Below are 25,481 nucleotides of genomic sequence, written 5' to 3'. Positions count from 1 at the left end.
GGTGCTGACGCATGGATGCATTTTTATAATCATGTCCTTAAAAACGAATTAGATGCCCATGTGGTGGACAGTTGACTATGTGGATAGCTGACTGTTTGGTAAGTCCACATGTTTTTATTTTATTTTAAGGCTTTAATAACTTTTTTTTTTTACACTTCAGCATGTCGTTCAATCCTAAACCACGAAAAGAAAATATACATTTTAATGTTAACTAAAGCACTAAGCCATATGACAATCATAGACGAGTTTATTCATCACAATTGACCCAAAAAGTAGTGTTTTTCTTTTACATCTTACATTTGAATTGATCAAGTGAGCAGGTTCATGTTTAAATGGCCTGGCTAACTAAAGGCTTTACACGAACACCAATTTCATTGTATCTCACAGTGACTAAACTAACAACCAGTATAAAAACGTATAGCAACTGGTCTTGTTGGAAAAAGCAGATTAAGCATGCACTAACTCGGATGTGATACAGAATAACTAGTTGTATTGTTATATTGTTGATGTATGTCGATTTCGCTAAACTAGAACACAAGGTGGACGAAACTATTCAAACATCTAAAACGTGCATCCTGTTTCACGTTTGATCCCTACTGGTTCAGTGTCTGCCAAAGAGTTGCTGGGATTTGATTTACATCCATCTAAATTTGATCATATTCTACTAATCACTCTGGGCACTTACATTTTTGTATCTACTTGTGATGTGCATTCACTTCTGTAAATACGTGCGAGCTGTCGCACTGATGACAAACATTCTCCTCAACATTTCAAGCGTGATTGATGCATTTCCTTTTTCTCTGTTTTTTTTTTTATTTTGCTTTTTCTGATTGAAAAACAGTTATGGAGCATGACACAAAAGATAATTATTGCTGAAGAAATTGGAGAAATTCACCAAAGTCTCAGGTTTAAAGTGTCCTAGCTCTGTCACAGTCATCATTTTTAATTTCAGGGCTTCAATAATGCTCCAATTCCTTAAATCTTCCCTTAAATATCACCAGTCACTGACTGTGAGCAGTTGCCTCCTTTTCCAGGCTGCTGCTGGTAACTTTAGAACAGTTTAATATTCCTGATGCAAACTTATACCTCCTGACCTCAGATGATGTCAGCCGATGTCCAGAGGGAGTCAAATGGGACGTGTTATGAAAAATTGCTTTTATTAAGGCCTGAGCATGAAGGTTTGGAATCTGTCATTGGCAGGGCAGCCACTGACGAAGCAAAATGTTATTTTGGAGGCCCCCGCCCCACACCCTCACACCTCGCCCCATCCCAAATGCATCACAGGCACGAAATGACCGTATAAAATGCTGTTTAACTTGACAACCTTTACCAATAATAACAAATGTAGTGTATGTATAGATACAGTATGAGTAAAACTAACTGAAACAAGCAACTTAAAACTGAAATAATGAATATTAAATAAAAAAACTTAAAACAGAAATAAATAAATAAATCCAAGTCACAAATAAAATCAATTACTCATCAAAAGAAAGTTACTTCCACCACCTCAATCCCCCACAAAACACCTCAAAGCAGGTTGAGCAGGTCTGAAATCAGCAATAAAGATGCACTTGTGCCTTTTACAGATGCACACGTCCCTATTCTGGATGCAGTCATCAGTGAGGTCGAACACTTCTTAACAACACAAATTGATATGAAATAATAGCAAATATGTTATATATTGGCTATAATTTGTAGTTTATATATGACCAACTGGTCATTTTAACACTCTTTTTCAGCCTTGTTAATGCATAGGGCGTTAACAAGGCGTTCAATAATGTTCATCAGGGCTGCTGGAAAAACAAAATCCTCCAGTCTAGAAAGAGAGTGGAGACAGATTCCTATCTGAGTGGCAGCTTAGGTGTTTGTGCTACAAAGTTTTATTATATATTGGTTCAGGGTTTACTCAGTGGCCTCTTCATCATCCGTGTCTGACTCCTGTTAAAACCTGTACGGCTGAATCGCTGTCTTTCTTTTAAGCCAGTAGCTGTGTTTCCCTCTGCCAAAGTTTCCAGTGGCAGTGGGTAGGGATGTGTCATTCATACTTTGGTTTTCTCTGTCAAGAAGAGTGCCGAGCAGCACAGAAACACGCTCTGGTCTACAGGGTGAAACAGACACTGTAAATAATTATGCTTCAGTTGTTTTGACCAATAACTGCCACACAAACTTAATTTAGAATCCCCAGAATTGAGTTAATTTTGTGCAAAAAAAAAAAAAGGGTATAATATTTTCACCTCTAAGTTTCAGGACAAACCTGTTAATGGCTCTGCAGCTGTAGATTCCATCCCGAGTCTCATTTTTAATTTGATAAGTAGAGATGAGGAAAAAAATGGTTGGAGGCAAAATCCACTTAATGGTATTTTATTTCTGTATCTCAAACTTCTGACCAATAAAACTCCTCTACTGTTTTGTGTGCATTGCTACTTTGAACTTTGCAGTACTTTCGGAATGAATTAGTAGTAGTGAATAAGTTCAGAGAGAGCAGTATTGATTTCTCTGACATTAGTTTCCCATTAGCTTATACTTTTTGCACTTTGCTGCAACCTTCTTTTTTTTTTTAAACTGACCCAGCATTAGAACCATACAGAGGATATAAAAAGTCTAGACACCCATCTGAAGTAGCAGGTTTATGAAATATTGATTCTGGTTAAAACCAGATGGAAGTCAGCTGTTGCATTCTGCTGGAGACCCATGACAAAGAGTTGCCGAAAGAAACTGCAAGACACTATTGTTGACAGGTACCAATCCGAGGGGAGGGGACATCAAAAGCTCAAAATGAACCAGAGAACAATGTCAAAACCATCACCAATAAGGGGATAAAACGTGGCACCTCAGAAACATTTGCAACAATCAGTATAACCCCCTAAAGTTGATGGGTATCAAGTAGGGATGTTAATAATTAATCGATTTTCGATTAATTGCCGTTATGAAATTACCCGATTAAAATTAACGATTACAATTAATCTTTTTTTTTTTTTTTTTTTTATCCCAGTTTTGTCCCCATTTTATCACCCAGTGCTCCTACCTAACAGTCCTGTGCATTGCCATCCTCTACAAACCCCGGGAGGGCCCTGCACTGAGCTCAGGTCTCCTCCTTAACCTGAGGAGTGAGCAGGCCGCATCTTTTCACCAGACAGGGTGGGGTTTCTCCGGCCGGACGTAGCGCGTGGAAGGATCACGTTATTTCGGCCGGATCCTCCCCACCCCATCTGGCGCCCCGGTTGGCACTATTATGGCTGCTGCTACTACTAATAGCCTTGAAGTGCACTTTATATTATATTCCTTGTGGTACAAAAATGTATTTTTGTTACTTTTGTACCAAATAAATATTTGATTAAGGAATACATTAAAATGTCCTTTGTATTTTATATAAGCAAAAAAAATTATGTTTGTATCTCAGATGGGGGAAAAACGCCGCTTATCAACTAATCGATGATCGATCGATAAGGGTATCAACTATCAATTAATGAAATAATCGATAATTTGCATCCCTAGTATCAAGGTTCGGGTGAGTAGGACCCAGATGCAGGAGATGGGGGTGGCAGGATTTCCAAAAACATGGTTTATTAAAACAAAAGCACTGCTGAGCAGGATTCCAAACAAAACCAGAAGCCTAAACTTAATTCAAAAACCAAACTGCATGACGAGCCACATGGTGGTCAGAACCGTACAGATCCACAGGCAGCGAGGGAAAGACGAGACAAGATATACACAGAGGGCTTGACGAGACAGAGGTGCAAACGATCAGGGCAGATGGGAAACAGGGAAAAAAAGGACATGGGTTTTTAAAATAAAACAGGAAGCTAAATACAAAAAGCACAACAAAACCCAAAACCATGACAATGACAGGATGAGGAAAATCTTATCTAGGGGCTAGAAACTGATCCCTCCTTGTATGTTACTGCAATGCCAGACGTCTGGGCTATGGGGTCGGGTGGCAAGATGAAAGCGGTTTCTTACAAAAAAGAATATACAAGTCTGTCTGAATTATGCTGAATAATTAATTACAGTCACCCGAAACCATGTGGGGAAATATGTTTTGATGGGACAAAGGTTCAGCTGTTTGGCCTTAATGCTAAAAGGTATGTTTGATGCAAAGCAAAATGATGCAGAGCATCATCCAAGGTACGTTATACCAACAGTGAAACACGGTGGAGGAAAGATTTTAACTTGGAGCTGCATCTCTTCAGATGGGCCTCTTGATCATTGTGAGGAACCAGAGCGGCCTCCCCACGTACAAGGGGACAAGGCAAAACTGGACCTGGGTGATGAGGTGTAAAAATAACCTTGCAGAGCGTAGAATGCCAAAAAATAAGGCTTTTTATTCTGTGTAAAAAACAGACATACAGGCGGAAGGCAAAATCTGTATTCTGGAAAAAGACACAGTGGGGCATAGCCTCGCAAAACAAGCTTCCTCCATTCAGCAGCCCCTTTCTGGTATCCAGCTGCAGTTTATAAACCCAGGCAGGGTGGAGAGGTTGATTGGACACAGGTGTACCACAATCAGTAGAACCAGGCACACCTGTGTGCTGCTCCCCCGCAGACCACGCCCAATCCTCCACTCTGCCACACACATTAAAAAAATGTCCGGTGATGGTGAGAAGGGGAGGGGTTGCTCACTTTCTCACAATCATATAGAATGGGAAAGAGATTAGCTCCATATACAAAATATGTTGGCACAAAACCTTCAGAGGAATTTCATATTCTAGCATGGCTATGACCCAAAGTACACATCCAAATCTATGAAGACATGGCATCAGAAAAGGGAAGAGACCATACTCCTGGAATGGTCTGGTCAGAGCCCAGACCTCAATCCCATCAAAATCCTTGGGAATGGCCTAAGAAGCAGGGGATCCCCTTGTGATTCGAAGGAACTTGAACTTTTCTGCAGGTAGGATAAAATTCCAAAGTCCAGAAAATAATAATAATATTAACTAGAAAATTTCAGGAAATTTTGATATGGGCATGCCCTACTGCCCATTCGTCCCCTCTTGCAGCTTTGGTTTGGGGCTGTAGTGTTTGTGTTCGGGGTGGTTCTATGTCAGTTTGAGGTGTTTATGGTTGTTTTGCATTCATTCCTGTGCTCCCAATGGTTATTAATGGGGCGCGCTTTTTGGCGTCTAGCGTCCCCACGGTAACAGTTTTGACTGAGAAAAGTAATGCCCATTGAGGCACGATGGAGACGCATCCAACGATGTATGCCATGCATAGGTTTACATTCCGGTTCAGGCTACGTTAACGGATAGGGTTTTTTTTCACCATGGTAAAAAACCCCATCCGAATGAATGGGGCCATTTGGCATGGATTTTGACAAAAAATGTCCTTAAATCACAGCTTCATGAAATTTGAATATGTTGTCCACAGCGTGGACGAGTTGGGGAACATTCGTACGATGTCTCTACGATAACCTGTTGCCTAGCAACAAGCGCCCAAAGGCAAAACGAAAAAAAAAAAAAAAAAATGAAAGGTCAATATCGCAAAAACTGTAATAATTGGCATAATGAGGTTGTACGGTCCGTTAGTGCCAATCGAGCCGAGTGTTTGAAAGTTTGAACGATGTCTCTACGATAAAGTTCGGCCGAGCAATAAGCGTCCAAATATTCGCCTTTTGTTTGCTTTTTGGCATCTAGCGTTGCCACGGTAACCCTTTTGACTGAGAAAAGTAATGCCCATCGAGGCACCATGGAGACGCATCCAACGCTGTATGCCATGCATGGGTGCACGTTGCGGTTCGGGCCGTATTAATGGACGAAAAAAGAGTGCGGAATAATAATAAGAAAAGGGAAACCTTTTCTGTATACTAATATATCGCCTTCATTTTTCAGGTTTTTCCGGCCGTGTTTTATTTTTTGGGGATTTTTTTTTTCCACATCAGAGTGGGGTCATGCTGTACACCCGCTGGTGCGCAGTGGGACCTTTGTGACTTTAGCTTGTTAGCAAAACGCTAGCAACAATGCCCTTTGGGCCATTCTGGACGATTGCAATATGGTCATGCCACTACTTGGCATGCCCATAATTAATAGATACTTATTCATAAAGACTTGATGCTATAATCAAAAAAATATGTGCTTCTAAAATGTTTGTATATGGAAAGTTTACTTTTATTCATCTTTTTTAATTCAAAATATTCCCAATAATATTTATATTCTTTTGATTTGTGTTAGTTGGAACGCTGCATTAAATGTACAACAATATACAAAATGTCAGACAGTTTTGAGTTTGGTTTTGCTTGTATTTCTGTCTTCCTTAAAACCTCCAGTTTCCTAAGGGTGTTAACTATACTATATGCAGCTCATCAAATGTTCATTTAATTACAATCCCCTTCCGTTATTAAATGCTCGGAAATGTTGGTGTGTGAGGAACGTCTTACGTGCCCCAGCATATTCATCCAAGTGTGCTTCCTCTTTCTCTCTTACTTTTTCTTCCTGAGACAGCAAAAATTTCTGGCTGATTTGATCACAATGTCTGACCCTTCACAGGTCGGGCTTTGCAGGATTCTGTCATCCTAGTGCTCCTTCTATCCATCCATTGATCTGTCTCTCTCTCTCCTTTCTTATCTCTCTTCCTCAAAGCCACCTGCCAGTTTTCCTCCCTCACAGTCCAGTGCCCCATCATTCTGCTTTTAAGTCCCATCTCTTTTAACTTGAACAGGTCCAGAGTGAGATGTGAAAGGAGACCGGTAGCTCCTGAATAATGGATGACCCAACTGTTTGAAATTCTCTCTATTTTTTCAAAGCAAGGGGCAGAAAACAACTTAAATACATTTTTGAAGCAAATGGTGATCTGGCTAAGACTTGAGACCTCTGAGTATTAGCTAACCAGAGAATTGACATTATGTTATATGAAATCTTAACCCATTTTAACTCTATTTTATTATTCTTTTACAACATCTTCTTTTTTTTCTTTATCAAACTGTTTTTCATGAATTTCCATTTTGTAGTTTGTTGAGATACTTTTAGAAGTATCTCTATTCAGTGGGTAAAAGAGTAAATATCCCCGGGCACAGAGAAGAAGTTAGATAAGGAAAAAACATGAAAAAAAGAATTTAAATGAATACAACTTCATTCTTCTATCTTTTGTTAGTATCACAACTGTAGATTCATAATTGTGCATAATTGTTCTAAACTATGACCTGCTATTTTCTAATTGAGCATCAATTACTTCAACGTAAATAGTTATTTTACTTAAAAACTGTTGAGACTTGTTACTGGAAATGAAACCTCATTAGGTTAACCAAACTTCTTGGATTCCTTGGATTATTTCCTGCCCTCCTACGCTGGATTGGCACGAGCAAGCCATGAAGAGTTCAAGACAGGATTGGGAGAATATCAGAGTAAACTTTCTGAATTAAGAGTGTATTACCACCAAATTTCAGGGAACAAAAATTACCTCGAAGGACAAAACATCAACTCAGCGCACAGTGCCCACGCCTCAGGAAAAAGCATGTCTGGAAGTTTAAAGGAGATCAAATTTGGTCCAAATTAAAGCCAAGCAGCGTCACATCCACACTGTCACCTAGTTTGCAGATGTAGCTGCCTGCTTCAGCAAATTCATAAAAGCATTACGCTTGACTAAAGCCCTAAACCTGTCAAGAGAGAGCCTGAAAACTCCTTCAGCAGAATCACGAGACAAATCCCCTCAGTGTAATGATTCGGCCTAAATACTGATCCGGATTGAAACTACTAATATTGCTGTAATTATGTAACGTAACAGCGGAAATGAGAGTTGCGACAAGCTCATGCCAGTTTGACAAAGAGAGCTGTGATGTGACAAATCATTTTCCACCATTCTGCTAGACAAGATAAATCAAAAACAGTATATTTTCCTTCTTTTTCTCTCTCTTTCTCTTTTTATTTTACTTATTTATTTATTTTTTTTGCCTTAAGCACTGTTTTAATCAATGCTGCCAAAAGGAACCATCACAACATTGAAACATTGTGTGTGTGTGTGTGTGTGTGTGTGTGTGTGTGTGTGTGTGTGTGAGAGAGTGTGTGTGTGTGTGTGTGCGTGTGTGTGTGTGTGTGTGTGTGTGTGTTTGTGTGCTCTCTCACTACAACCTCATATGAACTGCCACCTTTAAAGACGGAATGTGATCTTATAGGTAAACAATTTTGTTTACTTGGTTACTTTTCTAATTTCTTTTCTAATCCGTCCTTTCTGCACGGGCATAGTGGACGATCTCAGCAGCCGAGCAGACGGCAAAAATGGCTGAATGAGCTAAAAAAGGAAGCCATTAAGCATTTTGGTTGTACACTTTCAAAATCCATGTTATTTTTTCCAAATCTTCCAGGCAGCCCCGCGTACTCCCCCGTTTAACAGCTAATAAGGCTGATAAACCTGTAGAAATTGAAAGAAAATTCAAAATGGGCACAGCTAAATTCTGATTGACTGAAAGCCTTAGGGTGGCTGTGGATCAGTGGTAGAGTGGTTGTTCTCCAACCAGAAAGTAAGCAGTTGATCCCTTCCCCCTGTCACTGCCATAGTGCTCCTGGACACGCCTGAGCTCTGCACAGTATTGCAGGATTGAATATACTATAAGGAGGTGCTGTATGGGGAAATGTGAAACACATTGCAGGGCTCTTTGTGGAATCTGGACAAGGACGCCTGACCTTTTGCCTTTGGCAGTATGTGATTTATTTATCAGGCATTTTTATTATTGTTGCTCTGTGAACATTCATCTGGGCTGTTCCCCTCAAAAGTATTTTGTTACATTGCAAAGAAATGGCGCTTTATCACTTTAGTATTATTAGAAAAATAGTGACAGTCATAGGGCTTCATTTATTCATCAGCAGGTCCTGATTTATAAATGCAATGGGCTCCGTTGTCGGGGGCCTGGGTAGAGAAAAAGCATGTACAAAGTCTAACTCATCAAAGATAAACATTTTTATTTAAAGAGCACAGCATTTGCAATAATCACTCATTTTAGCAATGGAGGCCCAGAGATGCAGCTGTTTATGGCCCTCCCTTCACTATTTTATTAGTTCCTGTAATTTTTCCCTGCTGGCTGAAGCTTGCTATTAAATGGGAATGTAGAAATGTGGACCTACATTTAAATTCTAATAAAAAAAGAAGACACACTGCATTAGAATAGCCCTGAGTGACGTGTCCTGTCTGTCTTTCAATCTACCTCGTAAGATTTAAGCGCCATAGCGACACATAAAATACATGACTATATTTTTACTGTTTTTTTTAAGACTGTAATCAAATGTGTTGCAGTCTGATCAATTCTCAATGAAAATTAAATTCAGTTCAATTAAAAAAAAAAACTAAAAACTTTATTAATCCCTGAAGGGAATCAAGTGTTGCAGCAGTCACGATCTCGTGATGCGAGTCTCTTCACATATTCCAAGATACAAGGGGGTATAGGAACGTTGGGGAGAGAGAAGGGGGAGGACATGCAGCAAAGAGTCGCAGGCAAGGACTTGAACCTTGACTGACTGCATGAGGACGATAGCTCCTAAATGTGGTGCGTCTGCTCAAACGACTGAGCTATCTGGCATCTCCATATAGTGTTTCTGAGATACATCCAAGGTGTCCACTGCAGGAATATTTGAACCTTAACTTTTGGGGGGGCACACGAGAGGCATAACAGTGGTAAAAGACCCAGACTCCTTCCAAATTCCTGTATCAGACTATTGTTTAAGATACTTATTTTCAACTTTAGAAAATGTGGTTCACATCCTTCACATCCTTCACATTTGGTTCACATTTCTATTAATTTACTTATTAATTTCCTATAATTTCCAATAATTTTCCATTCTTACAAAAGAAAAAGGAATATAGCATAACACGTATAACATGAGCTGATGTATAGTGAGTTTTGTGTAATTGGAACCAAACCGAGTTCACACGAGTCGAGGGTTGCATTTTAAATCACCGCCTGCTATGATGAAATTCAGCAGCATGGAAAAGTATTTTATTTCCCCCATGTCCCACCGGACTTTTAATCCAGTCTGAGAGAGGCTGAGTCTGCTTTTGGGTATTGCCTCAGACCAGAAATGTCACACATGGCAGATTTGCACATGTTTTAAAGCACAAAACAGCCACTGAAATCATTATAAATCACAGGAGGATCCCAGATAAATAGTCTTATACAACCAGAGCTTACTTATCCTTTTCAACGTAATGCATATTTTTCATAATTGAGTAACTTAAACAAATATTGGTCGCTTACTATCTGTCAGTTTGTTTATGCACATGGTGTTTATTGATAGAAAGCAGGTACCCCAGACCATAATGGAAAATATGACAAAAAAAAACCTGCTTATGGGGATTATTGCCCGCATTTTAACTAACTGCCCCATTGTTTCATGCTAAAAGAAAGAATGTAGTCCTCATGAACACACACACACATGAATGCATGTGTGCAGTGGACTCTGTAGATTCTGACCAGTGGCCCAAACAGATTGTGTCCCACGTCGAATCCATTTGACCTACGTAACCCAGGGGGCAGACACATTGAGATGCAGACAAACACACTCACACGTGCACAGTTACGCAGAGGCAGAGACAGAAGGAGAGAAAAGGGTAAACACATCTCCCCCTCTCTGTTTTTTTACTTTTTAACATTTCAGTCTCCTCTGTATTTCCACCTCTCCTTCCCAATGTCCTCAGCCCGTCTGCGGGTTTCAGTTATGACACATCAAAGTCAACGTTACTGACAAGATGTCAAGATGAAGAAATGACAAAAACATAGAGCCCAAAGAAAGCAAGAGAAAATATATGCCGAGGATCAGGCGAGCGCAGCTTGAAGTTGGAAAGATGCCCATTGATGACGAAGTACAAAAGGCAACAGGAAGTTTTCAGACGCTTTGAAGTTTTTCACAATTTTCATGTTTCAGACTCATCTTAAAGCATTTTCAATTCAATTACGCAGGAGCATCTAGAGCTAAGAAACTTTTCCATTTTAGGATGATGGAGGCTGTCAGGATTTTGCAAACGTTATGTGCCTTAACGCAAACCTCTGTGATTTCTAATTTACACCCAACCAAGTATGTGTATTAGGCACAGGATGAAGCAGACTGCATAACAAGGTACTGAAAAGGTCTGATACTTCAATTTACTGTCAAAAATCAAGAACTGGATACATTTATAAATTATAACAGATCACCATCAACTTTTCAGAAGCCTTTCAAATGATCAATAAACCTTAGATTAGGTAGAACATTCTTGGCTCACAATCTGCCATGTATAATTTTGTAAGACATTGAGATATTTTGCACACATCCACGTTTATATAAGTTTTAAATTGACATTTTTGTGGATAAAGGAGTAGCTACTTGATGGTTATGGACTATCTGGAAAGTCGGCCTAATTATGTGCTCATATATTGGGAGGTGTCTGTAAACCTGCCACTGACAGAGGATTAGTTACATGACCTTTGAACAGAGCCTCACCTGGTCAGGTGGAGCTGTTGTGAATTATGCACCCATAGTCACCTCCTCGCAAAACGGCAAATCACTGTGACCTGAGTTATCCCCAACCAGCTGTCCAAACATTGTCTTTACTCCAACACGCCACCCCCCTGGACACCTCCACATTATGTCCCAGTTGATACTTAGATAGAAACTACATTTTAAAGCACATAAACCCCATAAGTAATTATATGACCAGTTAAGTTATGACTGGGTGACTTTTATCTTCCTAGACCTATATAATTCTCATAAGTTTATTAGCATTCAATTACTCAACATCTTTTCATGGTATCTAAAAACAATGTGCCGATGCACACTGAAAATAAATTAGGCCTAAAATCTAATAAATGCAATGATTAATAAAGCATAGCACATGCTATGCACCAAAAGAGTGCTTTTTAATTTTAGCACATGGGTCGTCTCACAGCAAGTAATGGTGTGATGATGGTATATTTGAGTGTGCATATCTCACATAACACCATCTACCATACCTAGGTTGTGCTAAGTGCTTTGCAATGTGTTTTTCGTTTACCCGGTCGCACAGACACGGTACAGTGCCGCACTTCATCACCTGAGCAGCAAATGTCCCAGAGGAATAGCAGAAACACTGAGCAATGCAAACAGGGAATGTGAAAATGAAAAAAAAAAAAAAAAAAAAATTCAAATCATATGCAGGGATAAAAAGATGTAGTGATGATGATGCCATACCGGCACACCAAGTAGGTGAGGATTGGCAGGCGGATGTCATAATAGCTAAAAAAAAAAAAGTGCGTTGGCTGGAGATTTTAATATATATCGATATATTTTCAAACACGATATGGTACGAGACAATATCGTTTATATCGATTTTAAATATATATATATATTTTTTTTTTTTTTAACATTTTTTTTTTTATGATTTTGATATAGCTTATTTTGTGACAAATTGACTTGAATGTTTTATTTGAGATTTGCACAAATGTTTTGTTATTTGCACAACTGTCAACCTCAGTGGAAAAGTCTGCCTGTTACTGTCTACAATGTATTAATTGCACAGTGTATTTTAATTTAATTGTTATGCAGGAAAGGGATATTTGTTTTATTTTATTCAAGAAGCATTTTTATTCTATATATGCAGGCAGTTTATTATTATAAATTATGTTTATTATTTCATTTGTTTTATACATTTTGATATTGTGCAGACCTCTGTTAACAAAGGTACCTGTGTGACATTTGGCACATGGCATTGTATTAAAACTGACAGTTTTTTTAAGGGTTTGCCTCAGAAAAAAATGAAGCTAACAGAGATGCTATGCTTTAATGCTTTGGGGAAAACCCCAATTAAGGCACAGAAAAAATATCGAGATATATATCGAGTATCGCCATTTAGCTAGAAAATATCGAGATATGACTTTTGGTCCATATCGCCCAGCCCTACTAGGAAGGCATCGGGTTAAAGTTCATATGTATAAAAAGGTAAAATTCATGTATTAAAAATAAAACTAAAGTCAAAGCTCACAGACAGATGTTCAGATCTGCAGCAACACGGACCGCTACAGGAGCTACTTCCTGCCCACAGCTATGACCCTCTATAATGACTCTTTGAACAAACTTAAATAATGACAGTTACTGCAACATATCATTTGGTGATTATTAAAGAATTATTGAACTGAATCTAATAAAATAATTGCCCTCACTATGAAATGCATTTTTAATGGGCTTCTCAAACAGTCTGATTAATCTGTGTGTGTTGTTCAGCAGATAGTACAGATGAATTGGACTCAGAGAGCTCAATACTGAAAAAACGGAGCTGTGAACTCCAGCAGATTACATGCAATCACATGTTACATAAACCCTCTCTTTCGACTTTTCTTGCATAGAGGATGAACAGTTTTGTAGTTCCACTTACTAATTAATTATACCGAGAAGGTCCTTACCTTATACTTTGCATCTCCAGTATGTCTGGGTCTGTAGCATTGAGTGAGGCCACAAAGCTGCCCACGGGGATGTTTTCCATCCTGGTGACAATCAGGGGGTCTGGGAAGAACACGGGGCCCTCATTGATATCCTCTACCGTGAAGTGGACCGTAGCTGTGGAGCTGGGGCCGTAGCCGACATGGGGAACCAGAGGATCCTCATTTTCCACTTTGATGAGTAGTGTATGGAATGCAGTGGCCTCATAATTAAGAGGCTGGATGGGGGAAATATCATATATTGACATATATAGTATATATTTATATAAATATAAAATATTGATATGGTAAGACTTGAGTTAATTTGTAAGATACAGCAATCATAATTCATTCTTTACCTTGACAACTGACAACATTCCCTCATTATTGTCAGGGTTGGTTTGGATCTCAAAGCTCCGGGTGGGATCTCCACTGATTATAGAGTAAGTGGCTCTCCATGCCCCTGTTGCTGGGTCGTCTCTGTCGTCAACTGTCAAGTTGACCACAACGCCTGTTGAACCCTCATGCACACGAGTCTCGAACTGTTAAAGGAGACGGAGAGACAAATCCACATTAGAGAGAGAGGAAACATGGGGGTTCTGTCTCTACAGGCTTTAAAAGAACAAATCAGACTGGAGGTAAAACTCCACAGGTAAACACCTTCAACCTGAGCTTGAAAGACTATGAAGACTTAATATGAGGAAACATTTATAGGACAACCTTTTCATACTAAGTCGAACAGGAAGATGTTTTTTTTTTTTTTTTAAAGGATTGGACATTTACAGAAAATAACTAGTATTTATGTGTTTCTTCACACATGTGTTTTCCCATACACTCCACTGGTGTGCACAGTAAAACCGTGGCCATCACAACAACAATATTAAGCAGCTTGATCACAGTAGATGTGATAAATGCAGAGTTTCTCATTCTCTTTCCTAGAATGGGAAAGTGTGGGGACCCATAATATTCTGCTTCTGGGGGTGCATGGGGATGGTGCTGCGGCTGAATGAATGCAGAACAAACATAGACCTTTACTGCTTTCAGACACAAATCCTGTTTAGTTTTCAGACTGCGCTACAGCAGGAGAGACAAAAATGTAACCGTTAAAACAGACCTTTACATTTCATTACAACAATGCTATAACCACAGTTCGAACCCATTCAGACTCAATGAGATACTTTGGACTATGAACCAGCATTAGACGATCACAGCGCGGTAAACCATCTGCTTTGTTTCAGAATATGCTTTAAGGATTACAGTGTATCATACGAAGGGAGCTCACAGGTTTATGAGCCCTGCCTTCTTCAAAATGTTAGATGCATTTAGACTTTGATGGTATATATTAGTGGCTTTCACCATCTGCCTGAGAGGGATTCGATTCCTCAGGGCAACCATTGATCCAGTTCCTTGTACGTTTGTATTTTTTACTGTTGATACTTGTCCCTTAGGTTTAGGTTAATTTTAGCATTTGAGCATAACATAAATGGTTCAAGCAGACTCCAATCTGCTCTCGTTTGAAGGAATATCGACCTTTGGACAGAAGGAAGGGTGTCATCACCATGTCTTGTGGTGGTATTCATCAGGCTGATCAAACATAAATACACAAAAAGAGAAGTATAAGGGAGGAGAAGCGTTTTGCCTTTTGCAGGAACCTGTAGGAAACTCAGTGGGGCGCCTAACAACTAAGAGTAAAATCTTTATGTCAGCAATCCAATTCTGTGTCATTTATTTGTGAGTTTATGGAAAATGTGACACAAATTCCTGGTGACAGGTTTAATTTATCGCAGCCTTGCTTACTTCAGTTTCCTAAGCCTGTATTGAAATAGTTATCACCTCATTAACGTCTGTGATTTTAGGTGATGAACTGTTAACTGAACTGCTTGCTACTTTATTTTGTTTTATAATATCTTGATATGATATATTTATTATATTTTGTACATTTTGTACAGTCTGTTCTTATAGTTACTTATTCTTATCCTATATTTTGTCCACCGTCACTGTGTGTAATGCTGCCGCTACACTACAATTTTTCAGCTTGGGATAAATAAAGTATATCTATCTATCTTAAGTGCAGCTTCTCATTTTTCATCTTTCTGGAAACTTTCTGGTCAAGCAGTTGCCAAAATGCCAAAGCTGCTTTTACTCCCAGGTGCAAAGAAAGTAAGTCCTGAAAAAAAAAAATCATTACTCTGCAGTCAAATACAAGAAAAGTATTGTACCTATACGGCTTAACGTTAATTCCCCCGGACTGTAGACGCATAAATACAGTGGCCCACACGAGAAAATAAACACTATTCATGTGCTCTACTTAAGTCCTCACAGCGCCTCTCATTTATTTTCCATTGTCAATCAATTCCCACCTCACGGCTCATTGTTGGCTGCAGACCTCAATCAGATTCTTATCGATGCGTCGAGCCAGTAAGGCTCCTAAAGACTACATTGTGATCGAGGTTACACTTGCAAAAGCGCTGGGCAAGGCAGAAGCAATTCTGTCAGCGTGCATGGATGTGTGTGTATAAGTGTGTGTGTGTCAGGGCCATTATTGTGTCTGAGCTTACAGTGTAATCTTTTAGACATAGAACACTCTGTTTAAGGATAGCAGTAGTCCAGCCTAGATTAGTGTGTCTCCTGTCAGCCCGTGGTATTGTTGTTTCACAGATTACCCTCTTACTGGCTCGCACTGCTGGGTTCCGTGCATTTATCTGAAGAGAGACAAACATTGATTTCTTCACTTTCCATTCTTTCTTCCATTTCTTTTTTATTCATCCCAACCTTGTTTAAAAACACTCCAAACCATTTGCAGTCGTTTAGGCCAGACGGGATCGAAAAAACATCGTCTTTTAAATAAAGGAGGTTGGGCTCATTCCTTACACGTGTGTTGTCGAATCTTTCGGTCCTTTCAAGCCTGTGGCAGCTTTGTACAAAGGCAGGTTGTGAAAATTACAGAATCTGGGAAACATTAAAAACTATTGTTAAAACTGAGGTTTTCAGTTTAAATTGCAGCTACTTTAGCTTTTGTAAACAAACCTGAAGCCCTAGCTGTACACACACACACTAACAAAACAACACAAAAGCTGTGATCAAAAACAAATAGTTGTCAGGAGTATTCCTACGATCGTTCTCTTGTTCTGCACTTCAAACTACAGATACGACATACCCAAACAAAGATTTATGAGCAAGTTCTCCCCTTTCTTAAACAAACACATCAACAGCCATGTACATGCAAACACAGCCCCCCAGAAAACCAACAAAAAACAAATTGCTCAGGCCAGGTTTAATCATGTGGACCACTCATGCGCGTGAAGGAACCCTAGCATCCTGTGTGATGTGGCCACTGGGCTGCTGTTCCTCTGCTGATAAGGCCTCAATTCCACCTAGAGCACAAAGCGACCAGTCACCTGAAAGTCTAGAAGAAAATTCCTAACTAGCCAGAGTAGTCTCAAGGTTTTATATATCAGGATAACATAAGAAATAGTAGAATCCTTTCCAGACCTTAGAGTTAGATGTGTACAGTATAACCTTAGATTAACGTCACTTGGCATATATAACGGTGTTGTTAGGGCTGGGACTCTACTCCCAAAAACATCTTCTTGATATATATTTAATAAGATGCTTTGTAATTGATTATTCTACATTAAAAGCATTACAATGTTTGACACAAGAAATAGCAAATCTACGTCTTATTTGATGAATCAATATGCATAAGCTTAAACCTCGAAATCTCACTCAATTTTCAGATCAGTCTACTATACAGACCAATAGAGCACAGATAAAACAGCCATCAGCTTCAGAACAGTGGAAATTGTGACCAAAAATGCCAAACTATTGATTGGCTTCAAGTGCTCCCATTTGAAACATCTTGGGAAAAAAAAAAAACAACAAATAATCCTATTTAGAAAAAAATACTACCTTATGTATCCCTGGTAAAAAATAAAGAAGTCTCCAGCAAGCTCTTGTTGCACCTCATCCTCTACCACGGAGGGTGGTCTCCAGATCACAGTGACCAGTCTCACCAGTGATTTGTTCTATTTGTTCATCATAGACTGACATTTTATTTCTGAATTTGAACCCTGAACGGTGACACCGGTTTCTTGTAACAGTCATGCTATCATTAGCAGCTGATCTAACAATACAGCAATGGCCCAACATTTTTTCGTTTAAGTGTGAATAAAGGGTGAAAGTGCTCCTGCTATTAGCAAACTCCTTCCTGCTAATAGTGCAAAGAACAACATTTTTGTTGGTCTTTCCATCTGGACGTTTCTTCCTTCCACCGGCACAGCTTCATCAGCCTTGTTCATGGCCGTTTGTCAATATGCGTCCTACGTGAACTTGTGTTCTTGCATTCTTGTGAAACGTCAAAGTACTATTCCAATTGCAAGAATGGGCATCTAAACACAAGAACAGATGAATTACCCGGATGTGTTGTCGTTGCACTCATTTTATTGAGGATGCATCTAGTGGAGGCTCGTGTAGACCAAGTGCCAACCATCTCACTTCCTCATTGACACTCATGAGGAACTATGATTCGTTGCATTTCCTCGACTGACTGATAGAGGCCGACTCCAAAAGCGTAAATCTCCACTGACTCCCAAGGTAAAATGTCCAAGTTTACCTACAAGTGAGACACTACTTTGACAAAAACATTAAAGAGGGGTTAGGAATCGATGAATCAGGGTTCATGGGGGTCTTTTTATCATTAATTAAGTCTGAATCAAGTAATAAAATTATCTCCAAATTATATAAGACCATACAACTTTCCAAACAAGATGATACAGATTATATAAAAAGCAAATGGGAAAAGGAAATAGGGGTAATAATCACACAGGAAAGCTGGGAAAGAATATGCCAACTACAATGGATCTCAACTGGGTCAAATACTTGGAGGGAGTTCTGTTGGAAAAGTATTACAAGATTTTTTATCACACCCATTCAAAAACGATATCAGGGCAGCGGGGATGCCTGTTGGAGACTATGTGGGTCTCAGGGAGCTGACCACTTCCATATTTTTTGGGACTGCCAAGTTATAAGACCTTTTTGGAAGGAGATACAGATGCATGTGGAGAATATTTTTAATGTAACCATGCCTTTGAATTGTGAAAACGTTATTTTTGGGAGACATAAGGTTCGAAACGTGGAATGGAAAAGACAAAAAACTGCTGACTATACTGTTGGCAGCCAGTAAGAAATGTCTTACAAGGAAATGGTTGAAAGTAGAACCCCCCACTATCAACGACTGGATTGGGATCATCTACGAGATCTATGTTATGGAGAAGATCTCTTCCTCCCTCAAGGTTGAGAAAGAAAACTTTTATAAGATCTGGTCCAAATGGACTGAGTATGTGAAACCAATCACATCCGATTTCATGTGAACTATTTTTTTAGGTGATGTAATGACTGTAAACATGGGTGCGCTCCCTGGTTTTTATTTTTATTTTCTTTATTTTTATTTCTATTTTTTATTTTTTATTTTTCTGTTAGTGTTTTCAATTACTGTTCATAAAAAATGCCTGGAGGACAGTAGGGACGGAATCATTTAAGTTTAAAGATTGAATGCATAAATGTGTAAGTTGGAATACTGCTGTTCTAAATAAAAAGAGAATTTCAAAAAAAAGAAAATGTCCAAGTTTAGAGCATATTTACTACCTGTTTCAAAAAGCTGTTTTGGTCTCAATCGTTTGATTTCACATCCATGACAACTTCCAGGTGAATTTTTACCACCACATCAGGAGAGTTTATATTAAGCAATAAATGTATTACTAAAATTATTGACAGTCGACTCAACCAATGGCTAGCCGTTATCACTTACTCATCTGTAAACGACACCCAGTCGCCTTTCCGCACCCAGCATCGGCTAAACGCGACGGTAATTTCTGATTTTGTTGTTGAGTCAACACATCTAACAGTTTATTCCACTGTAAATGTCTGCCGGCAGCTCTGCAGATATTTCAGATTGCGGTGGGCGTGTTCCCATCGGCTCGCTGAGTAATTTGGCTGAGCCCTGCACAAGGAACAACGGGCTTCCAGAAAGTATTCCAGAATGCATTTCGTGCCAACAAGGGAACTTAAGAGAAGCGGCGAGGGGAGTAGATATAAAGTGAGGATTTTATTTTTGTTTGACGGAATGTAGTTTTAAAATTAGTTTCACATAAGAATATAGGTGTTATAACTTTACATTTGTGGTAAAGTTATAAATAAAGAGTCTATTTTTAAATCTTATGAGTTTTTTTCTATTCCCTTCCACAGAGGTTTTATTTATAACACGGCCATGCCATGTCCCCGGAGGAAACCATGTTTGCAATTTCAGATTATGAACCTCATTATTTTTTGTATAAGGATAATATCCATTGTTACATGTTGAAATTAATTAATTTAATGTAAATAAAATCTCACACATTTTGAAAATAGTGCAAATGATTCAATCATCAGTTCCTTGATCAATCACTTGAGGTCCCTTTGTTAAATTTCGCTAAATTTAAATTCAGGAGGACTCAAAAACTTGCTGTAAACATCTGCAAACTAAATTAAAACAGCTGTCTAATTTAAGAAAATACAATGCAATCCAATAAACCTTCATGTCAACACTGTCAAGAACAGTGTATTTGTTTCCCACCAGATGGAATGGTAAGGAATACCTTAACATCTGGCAAATTGCCTGGAAAAGAGATGCAAAGCCTTGGAAGACGGTACAGCTGCCAGCTTCACAGAGCAACTTTTAATACGTGCTCTGCCTCATTAATATTACTGTGGAAACAGTTTCCATTTTCTTATGTAGGTTTTTAATTTGTCTTTAATCTCTTTGTCTGGAAGCCAGCAACTAGACGTTTTTTTTTCCCCGCCCCAGTCTGACTGTCCTGGGCAGAGCTTTGTCCTTAAATAAGATTTCCATCCACAACAGAAATGTTGGCTCTTCCAATGTGTTCTTCTAAAAAAAACATACACATATACTAACCATGGGATATAGAGATTACCATGCTGGCATACTTACCCTCGAACAGACCTGGATGGAGATCACCTCATTTAATTTATCTTATTCCTGGATGTCTGTCAGAATATGTTATGAATACAGATGGTTCTTGTTGCTGCACTGATAGGCAGCTTGACAACAGCTGAGTGCCTGTTCATTTGTCCTAATGGAAAGCACTTTATGACACGTCCGTGCTGCCCCAAAGATTTCCTCTGACAGGGAAGACAGATAACAAAGGCCCATCACATTTAACCTCCAGAGACAACATTATTTTGACAAGACAGCAACAGAACTATTTGAAGTCCATCTTCCCGGGAGACTTCAAATCATCATGTTGCTTTTTTCTGGGTGTCTCAGTAAACTTTTCCAAAGGTCTCTGTCAACCAGAGAGCGGATGCTGATGAATCTGAACATTACATGCTAATAAATCACATACGCATGTTCAAAATGACACCTTCATCATTTCATCCTTCATTATATCTGAAACATTTAAAAACGTGTGATGGATTTTTTATTGGCACTGCAAATCCCTTTCTAATGCTGAAAAACTTTGAGTTGGCTTCGCAGTATTTAAAATGTTCTGTCACCCAGAGGTCTATCTTGAAGCACGTCATTGGGCCGTTGCCATCTTATGATTTTAGGAGCCAGGAATAACAGACACGGATAGATCTGACTGAGCCTGAAGAGTCAAAATTTAGAAGAAATCCCTCAAGTTGAACAAGAAACATGGGCATTTTCAAGAAGCTGGTCCTTTATGTGCCGTTAAGCAGCTTTATTCATGGTAGAGTGAGACGTAAACAGACAGCAAGTCTGCAACAAGGCACAATTGTTTATGGGATCATTCACTGTCCAACACAATCCTATACACGGTGACAACTTTCTTCACTAATGCCGACTCCCAATCCACCCACCCAAACACACTCAGGCAAAAACTCACACTTTTTACCCTTCCTCCTGGCTTAAAGCCTGCATACTGTAAGTATTTCTGAAGATTTAATAAGCTTACCTGCGCATTTATTAAATTTCAACACCTTATGAGCCGGCTGCTTCCCAAGATAGACTTTTGATTAATCTGACACTCAACAATGCAGCTTCTATACTCTTTGAGAGTTGAAATACACACACAGACATATATGTGTGTGTGTGTGTGTGTGTATATATTATATATATCTATGAGACATGGGTGTGCCAAGATCCATCGTGCAAGTCCCCAAATGTGATTAGAATAAGCTGGTAACCCTTCAAGGTTACTATTTTACTGCACACCTGGTTGACATGAAATTATCAAAATGATATGTACAATTATGAAATTATGGATGATGAATAACACAGTAAATGGAATAAAATTGCAAATTCCTGCATATATAATTAGTTTACAATAAGCTGTCACAAGTTGGATTAATTCAGAGTAAAATTGAAACAACACCACCAAATAAAATCTCTATACCCTTTTTTTATACCTGCAAGGACACAATCTATATCGACACCTCTACGTCTGTCTTATTAATACAAATGTGAGATTTTTTATGTCATTAAAACAACCACATGCCCAGGCAGATGAACAAGCTGCCTCCGACCTCACATGAACCGAACGAATCCTGTCTGAGTCCTCACTTGTTCTGAGAGGGATTTCTGGCCAGGTACACCCAGGTATCATCCAGGGTAAAGCACGGCGTGTATCTTGGAACTAGTCAAGCAATCATGCAAAGCCCGGCATAATCCGTGACACCCGTTAGCCGGCCCCCATGACGGACCGGTACTGACAGGGCCCTGCTGTCCTGTGCCTGGTGCAACAACCATCACTGCTTGCGTCTTTATCAGCTGGACATATGTACTGCGGCTCGGCGTACTCCTGACTGTCATAACGGAGAGAGTGGAAAAACAGAGATGGAGAAACCAGAAAGACAGGTAGAGAGGGAGGAAAAAGAAAATACAGAGTCTGAGCTCCCAATGACTTTGAGTGGCAGGAGTGATAAGGTCCATAATGGTCGTGTTATGAGGAGAAGGGGGGGTTGGATATAAACCTAGTCAGACATGGCGCAGAATTAACAGAGCCCGGGAGGAGTGTAGATGAGATGAGGAGTGCAGAGGAAGAGAATGAGGCGTAGATCAGGACAGTAAATAAGGCATGAGACATGAAGGACACACGACACCTGATGCAGGTAACGACAGGAGTTTGTCTTTTGCCTGATCTGATTCAGCGCAGACTGATGAAAGTTAAACAACAGCAAGAAGTTCCCCTGCCACGCTCCGAGTAAGAGCATAATATCCAATTCAGCTAGAAAATCCCACAGACACTGCACCTCAAACTAGGAGTAAACACTTAGAGATAATAAAACCGCAGCTGCAAATGGGAGATAAAAATCTTTAGGAGAAATATCCATTTTGCTAAAGGAGAACATATTTGACCTTTCAGGTGACACAGCTATAGCACTAAGAGTTGTGACATCACTTTTTCCTTCTTGTTTCTCCGCCTCATAAAAATAGGATTAAACCTTTGCCATAAAAAATTAATCAGGGTAGAGCAGAAGAGCTTCTGTAGGAAAATGTAATAAATTTCCCAGCTGGAAAGGATGCCTCAGCTTATAACTTTAAAAATGGAAGATGGATCATGTGTTCCTACAAAGGACTTCCGAGGGCGAAGAAAAATGGCTGCCTGGAATGCTGTTCATCATCTTTTGTCTTTTACATCCAAATTTTTTAAAGGATTACATCTGTGATTGTCAAGGCATATTACTGCGACAATTAAAATCCACTTTATGTTGAGAGTGACGTCACAATTTTTTGGAGTGTATTCAGTCCTCTGTCTTTGTCTTAATTTGATTCTCTGCCTATTTTTATTTATGTCTTCAGATATGAACCCAGTTTTATACCTAAACATGGCTGTAAAATCTGTTCAAGACCTCAATATTATTTCTTTACAGAAAAAAGGTTCACAATTGTGATTCCCTACAACCGGATATTGTTAGTGAATCCAACCAAAATACAGTATTAGCTCATAAAACCCACCAACAGTGCACTTTATCAACAAGAATAGATAAGAACAGGCCTATGCAACATTCATCTGTACGTTTTTTTCTCCTTTGTCAGAAATCATTTCTGTGTATGACATTCATTTTTTTATTCATCCTTCCAGTCCTCCACCCTTCTCTGCTTGACCTCTGCTCACATTTTTGGAGTTGAGCTTTCAAAACTTTCATCTCGTCTACATGAGGCACTGCTCTCCAAAATAGACAGCTTACGATATTTTTGTACTGGGCGATTTCGGAAAGGTCCAACAGAGGTCTGGAATATTTAATTGAATAATTTATATGTTGAAAGCCTGAGACCTGCTGGTGACACGAGCTCTAAAGCAGGATGCACACATAAGCGCAGTCCCGGCACGGCAGCGGTCATCTGAGAGGTCGGAGAAGATTCATGGGCAGGAAGGACACAGGCAGGAAGAGTGTAGGTACAGGAGCTTGACATTTTTACGCACTTGTCTTATAAAAGCTCAATTTCTCTGCACTGTTAAACGGATCTCTTCCCGCTGGAAAAAAATGAGAACATTAGGAGTGACATGGACACGGTGCACTCTGCAGGGCCCTGCCGAGACCTCTGAGGTGTAACATTTCACATCTGAGCTGCGTTCCGTACAAGCTCCCGCAACACCTTAATGCATCATGGGAGAGCCGTAGGGGAGGGTTAGTTGGACAAAGTGCCATGTGTCTCTAAACTTGACAACAGCTGGGGGCACTTCCACTTAGAAACGCGCAACTCAGTGCTGCAAAGCACCTTAAGGTGCGGGGAGGGTTTCTCTCTCCCAGAGCTCATTCTATCTTCCCGTTTCCTAACCTCCAGGTGTGAAAAGGAGTCCAAAGAGGGACGAAAAAAAACAAAAAAAAAACAGCCAAGGTGGCAACTTTTGACAAATGCATCATACAGTGGCACAAATTGACAATAAGTGCCATTTTTTTTGTACACAATATCCTTACAGGCACAGACTTTTCACAACCTGCCACATTTTTATCGCTGCATCAGGGACACAAGTTCATGGCTGATCCGGAGCTTCACTCTTAGCAAAATATGACCGTAGGGCATGCTGACTTAAACAGGTTCTTGATTGGGTGAAATCACAAGTACAGATGAACTGTGTAGGTAGGAAGATGTGTGAGGCATAGCCGTGACTTAAGGCATCACTTTAAAGACTTTGATTGCCACATAAAAAAAAGAGTTTTAGCAGATGGCATTAGTATAAAAGTAAGGATAATGGTTTACTGAGGTAAGTAAAGTCTAAAATCAGACTTTTCAATGTCATTAAGTCGTCTCTCTTGGCAAGGTCAAAGTTGTATCTTTAGCTGTAAAAAAGTGTTAATCTGCTGAGTTTTACATTTGTAATACCACCAAACAAAGCTGCTGGAATCTTCCCTGTTATCCAGGGAATGTGTGTATCTGCACACACGCACACACAGACGCACAAAACTAAATTAGTCTAGAAATGCCCTTACTAGATCTGCCGTGATTTCCGTCAACCTTTAGCAATGGTACATGACATTTTTTAACTTCCAACAGGTTCACTGATAACTGATAACCAAAGGTGACCATATCTCTGGGTACCTTTGCACCCAGCATAACTCCAAAAGCCTGTAATCATTGAGAATCATAAACAAAAAGGGTCCCCTTAAAAATGAGCATCATGAACACATGCCACAGTTGACGCAACATTTGTAACATTAATATCCAATCGATGGTCCTTTTTTTAAAATCATTTCCTTTAAAATAACTAAACACCTCAAATAATTTCAAGCATGTTTAAGCCAGAATCAGATTCAGAAAAATAAATTACAGCTGGATGTTTTTTTCTTTTGACCTGCTATCGTGTAACATTAAAGGGGACCTATTATGAAAAACACGTTTTTTCTTGTTTTAACATATATAAAGTGGTCTCCCCTCACCCTGCCAGCAGAGGGAAGATGAAATCCCATGAATTTCTGCAAGGTCTGTACCTCCGCCTTGCTGAATCTTCCAGTGTCAGGTGGTTTCTACGAGCCGTTTAGATTTGTGCATTTTCTTTACGTCACCAAAATGCAAACCACGCCCTCGGTCTCCTCCGCTGCTGAAACCACGCCCACAACCAGCTCAGCCGGCTGGAGCTTCAGCCATTGTTCAGCAGCGCTGGCAGGTTCCACAGCG

At 39.5% G+C, this 25,481-nt stretch overlaps 1 protein-coding gene across 1 annotated transcript in view; it reads right to left on the bottom strand.

The window, feature by feature from the left end:
- The window catches only part of cdh13 (cadherin 13, H-cadherin (heart)), a 500,809-nt gene that overhangs the window by 72,727 nt on the left and 402,601 nt on the right, over positions 1–25,481 (bottom strand). The window contains exons 10-11 of the mRNA XM_061721319.1: positions 13,705–13,887; positions 13,331–13,584 (exon numbers count right to left, since the gene is read on the bottom strand). Of these exons, the coding sequence (XP_061577303.1) occupies positions 13,331–13,584; positions 13,705–13,887 (437 nt within the window). The remainder of the gene's footprint in view (positions 1–13,330; positions 13,585–13,704; positions 13,888–25,481) is intronic.

Source organism: Cololabis saira, chromosome 5 (assembly GCF_033807715.1).
Source record: "Cololabis saira isolate AMF1-May2022 chromosome 5, fColSai1.1, whole genome shotgun sequence".
In the NCBI taxonomy this organism is placed as follows: domain Eukaryota; kingdom Metazoa; phylum Chordata; class Actinopteri; order Beloniformes; family Belonidae; genus Cololabis; species Cololabis saira.
Note: the sequence above shows the minus strand (reverse complement) of the source record. Positions and strands in the feature narration are given on the sequence as shown.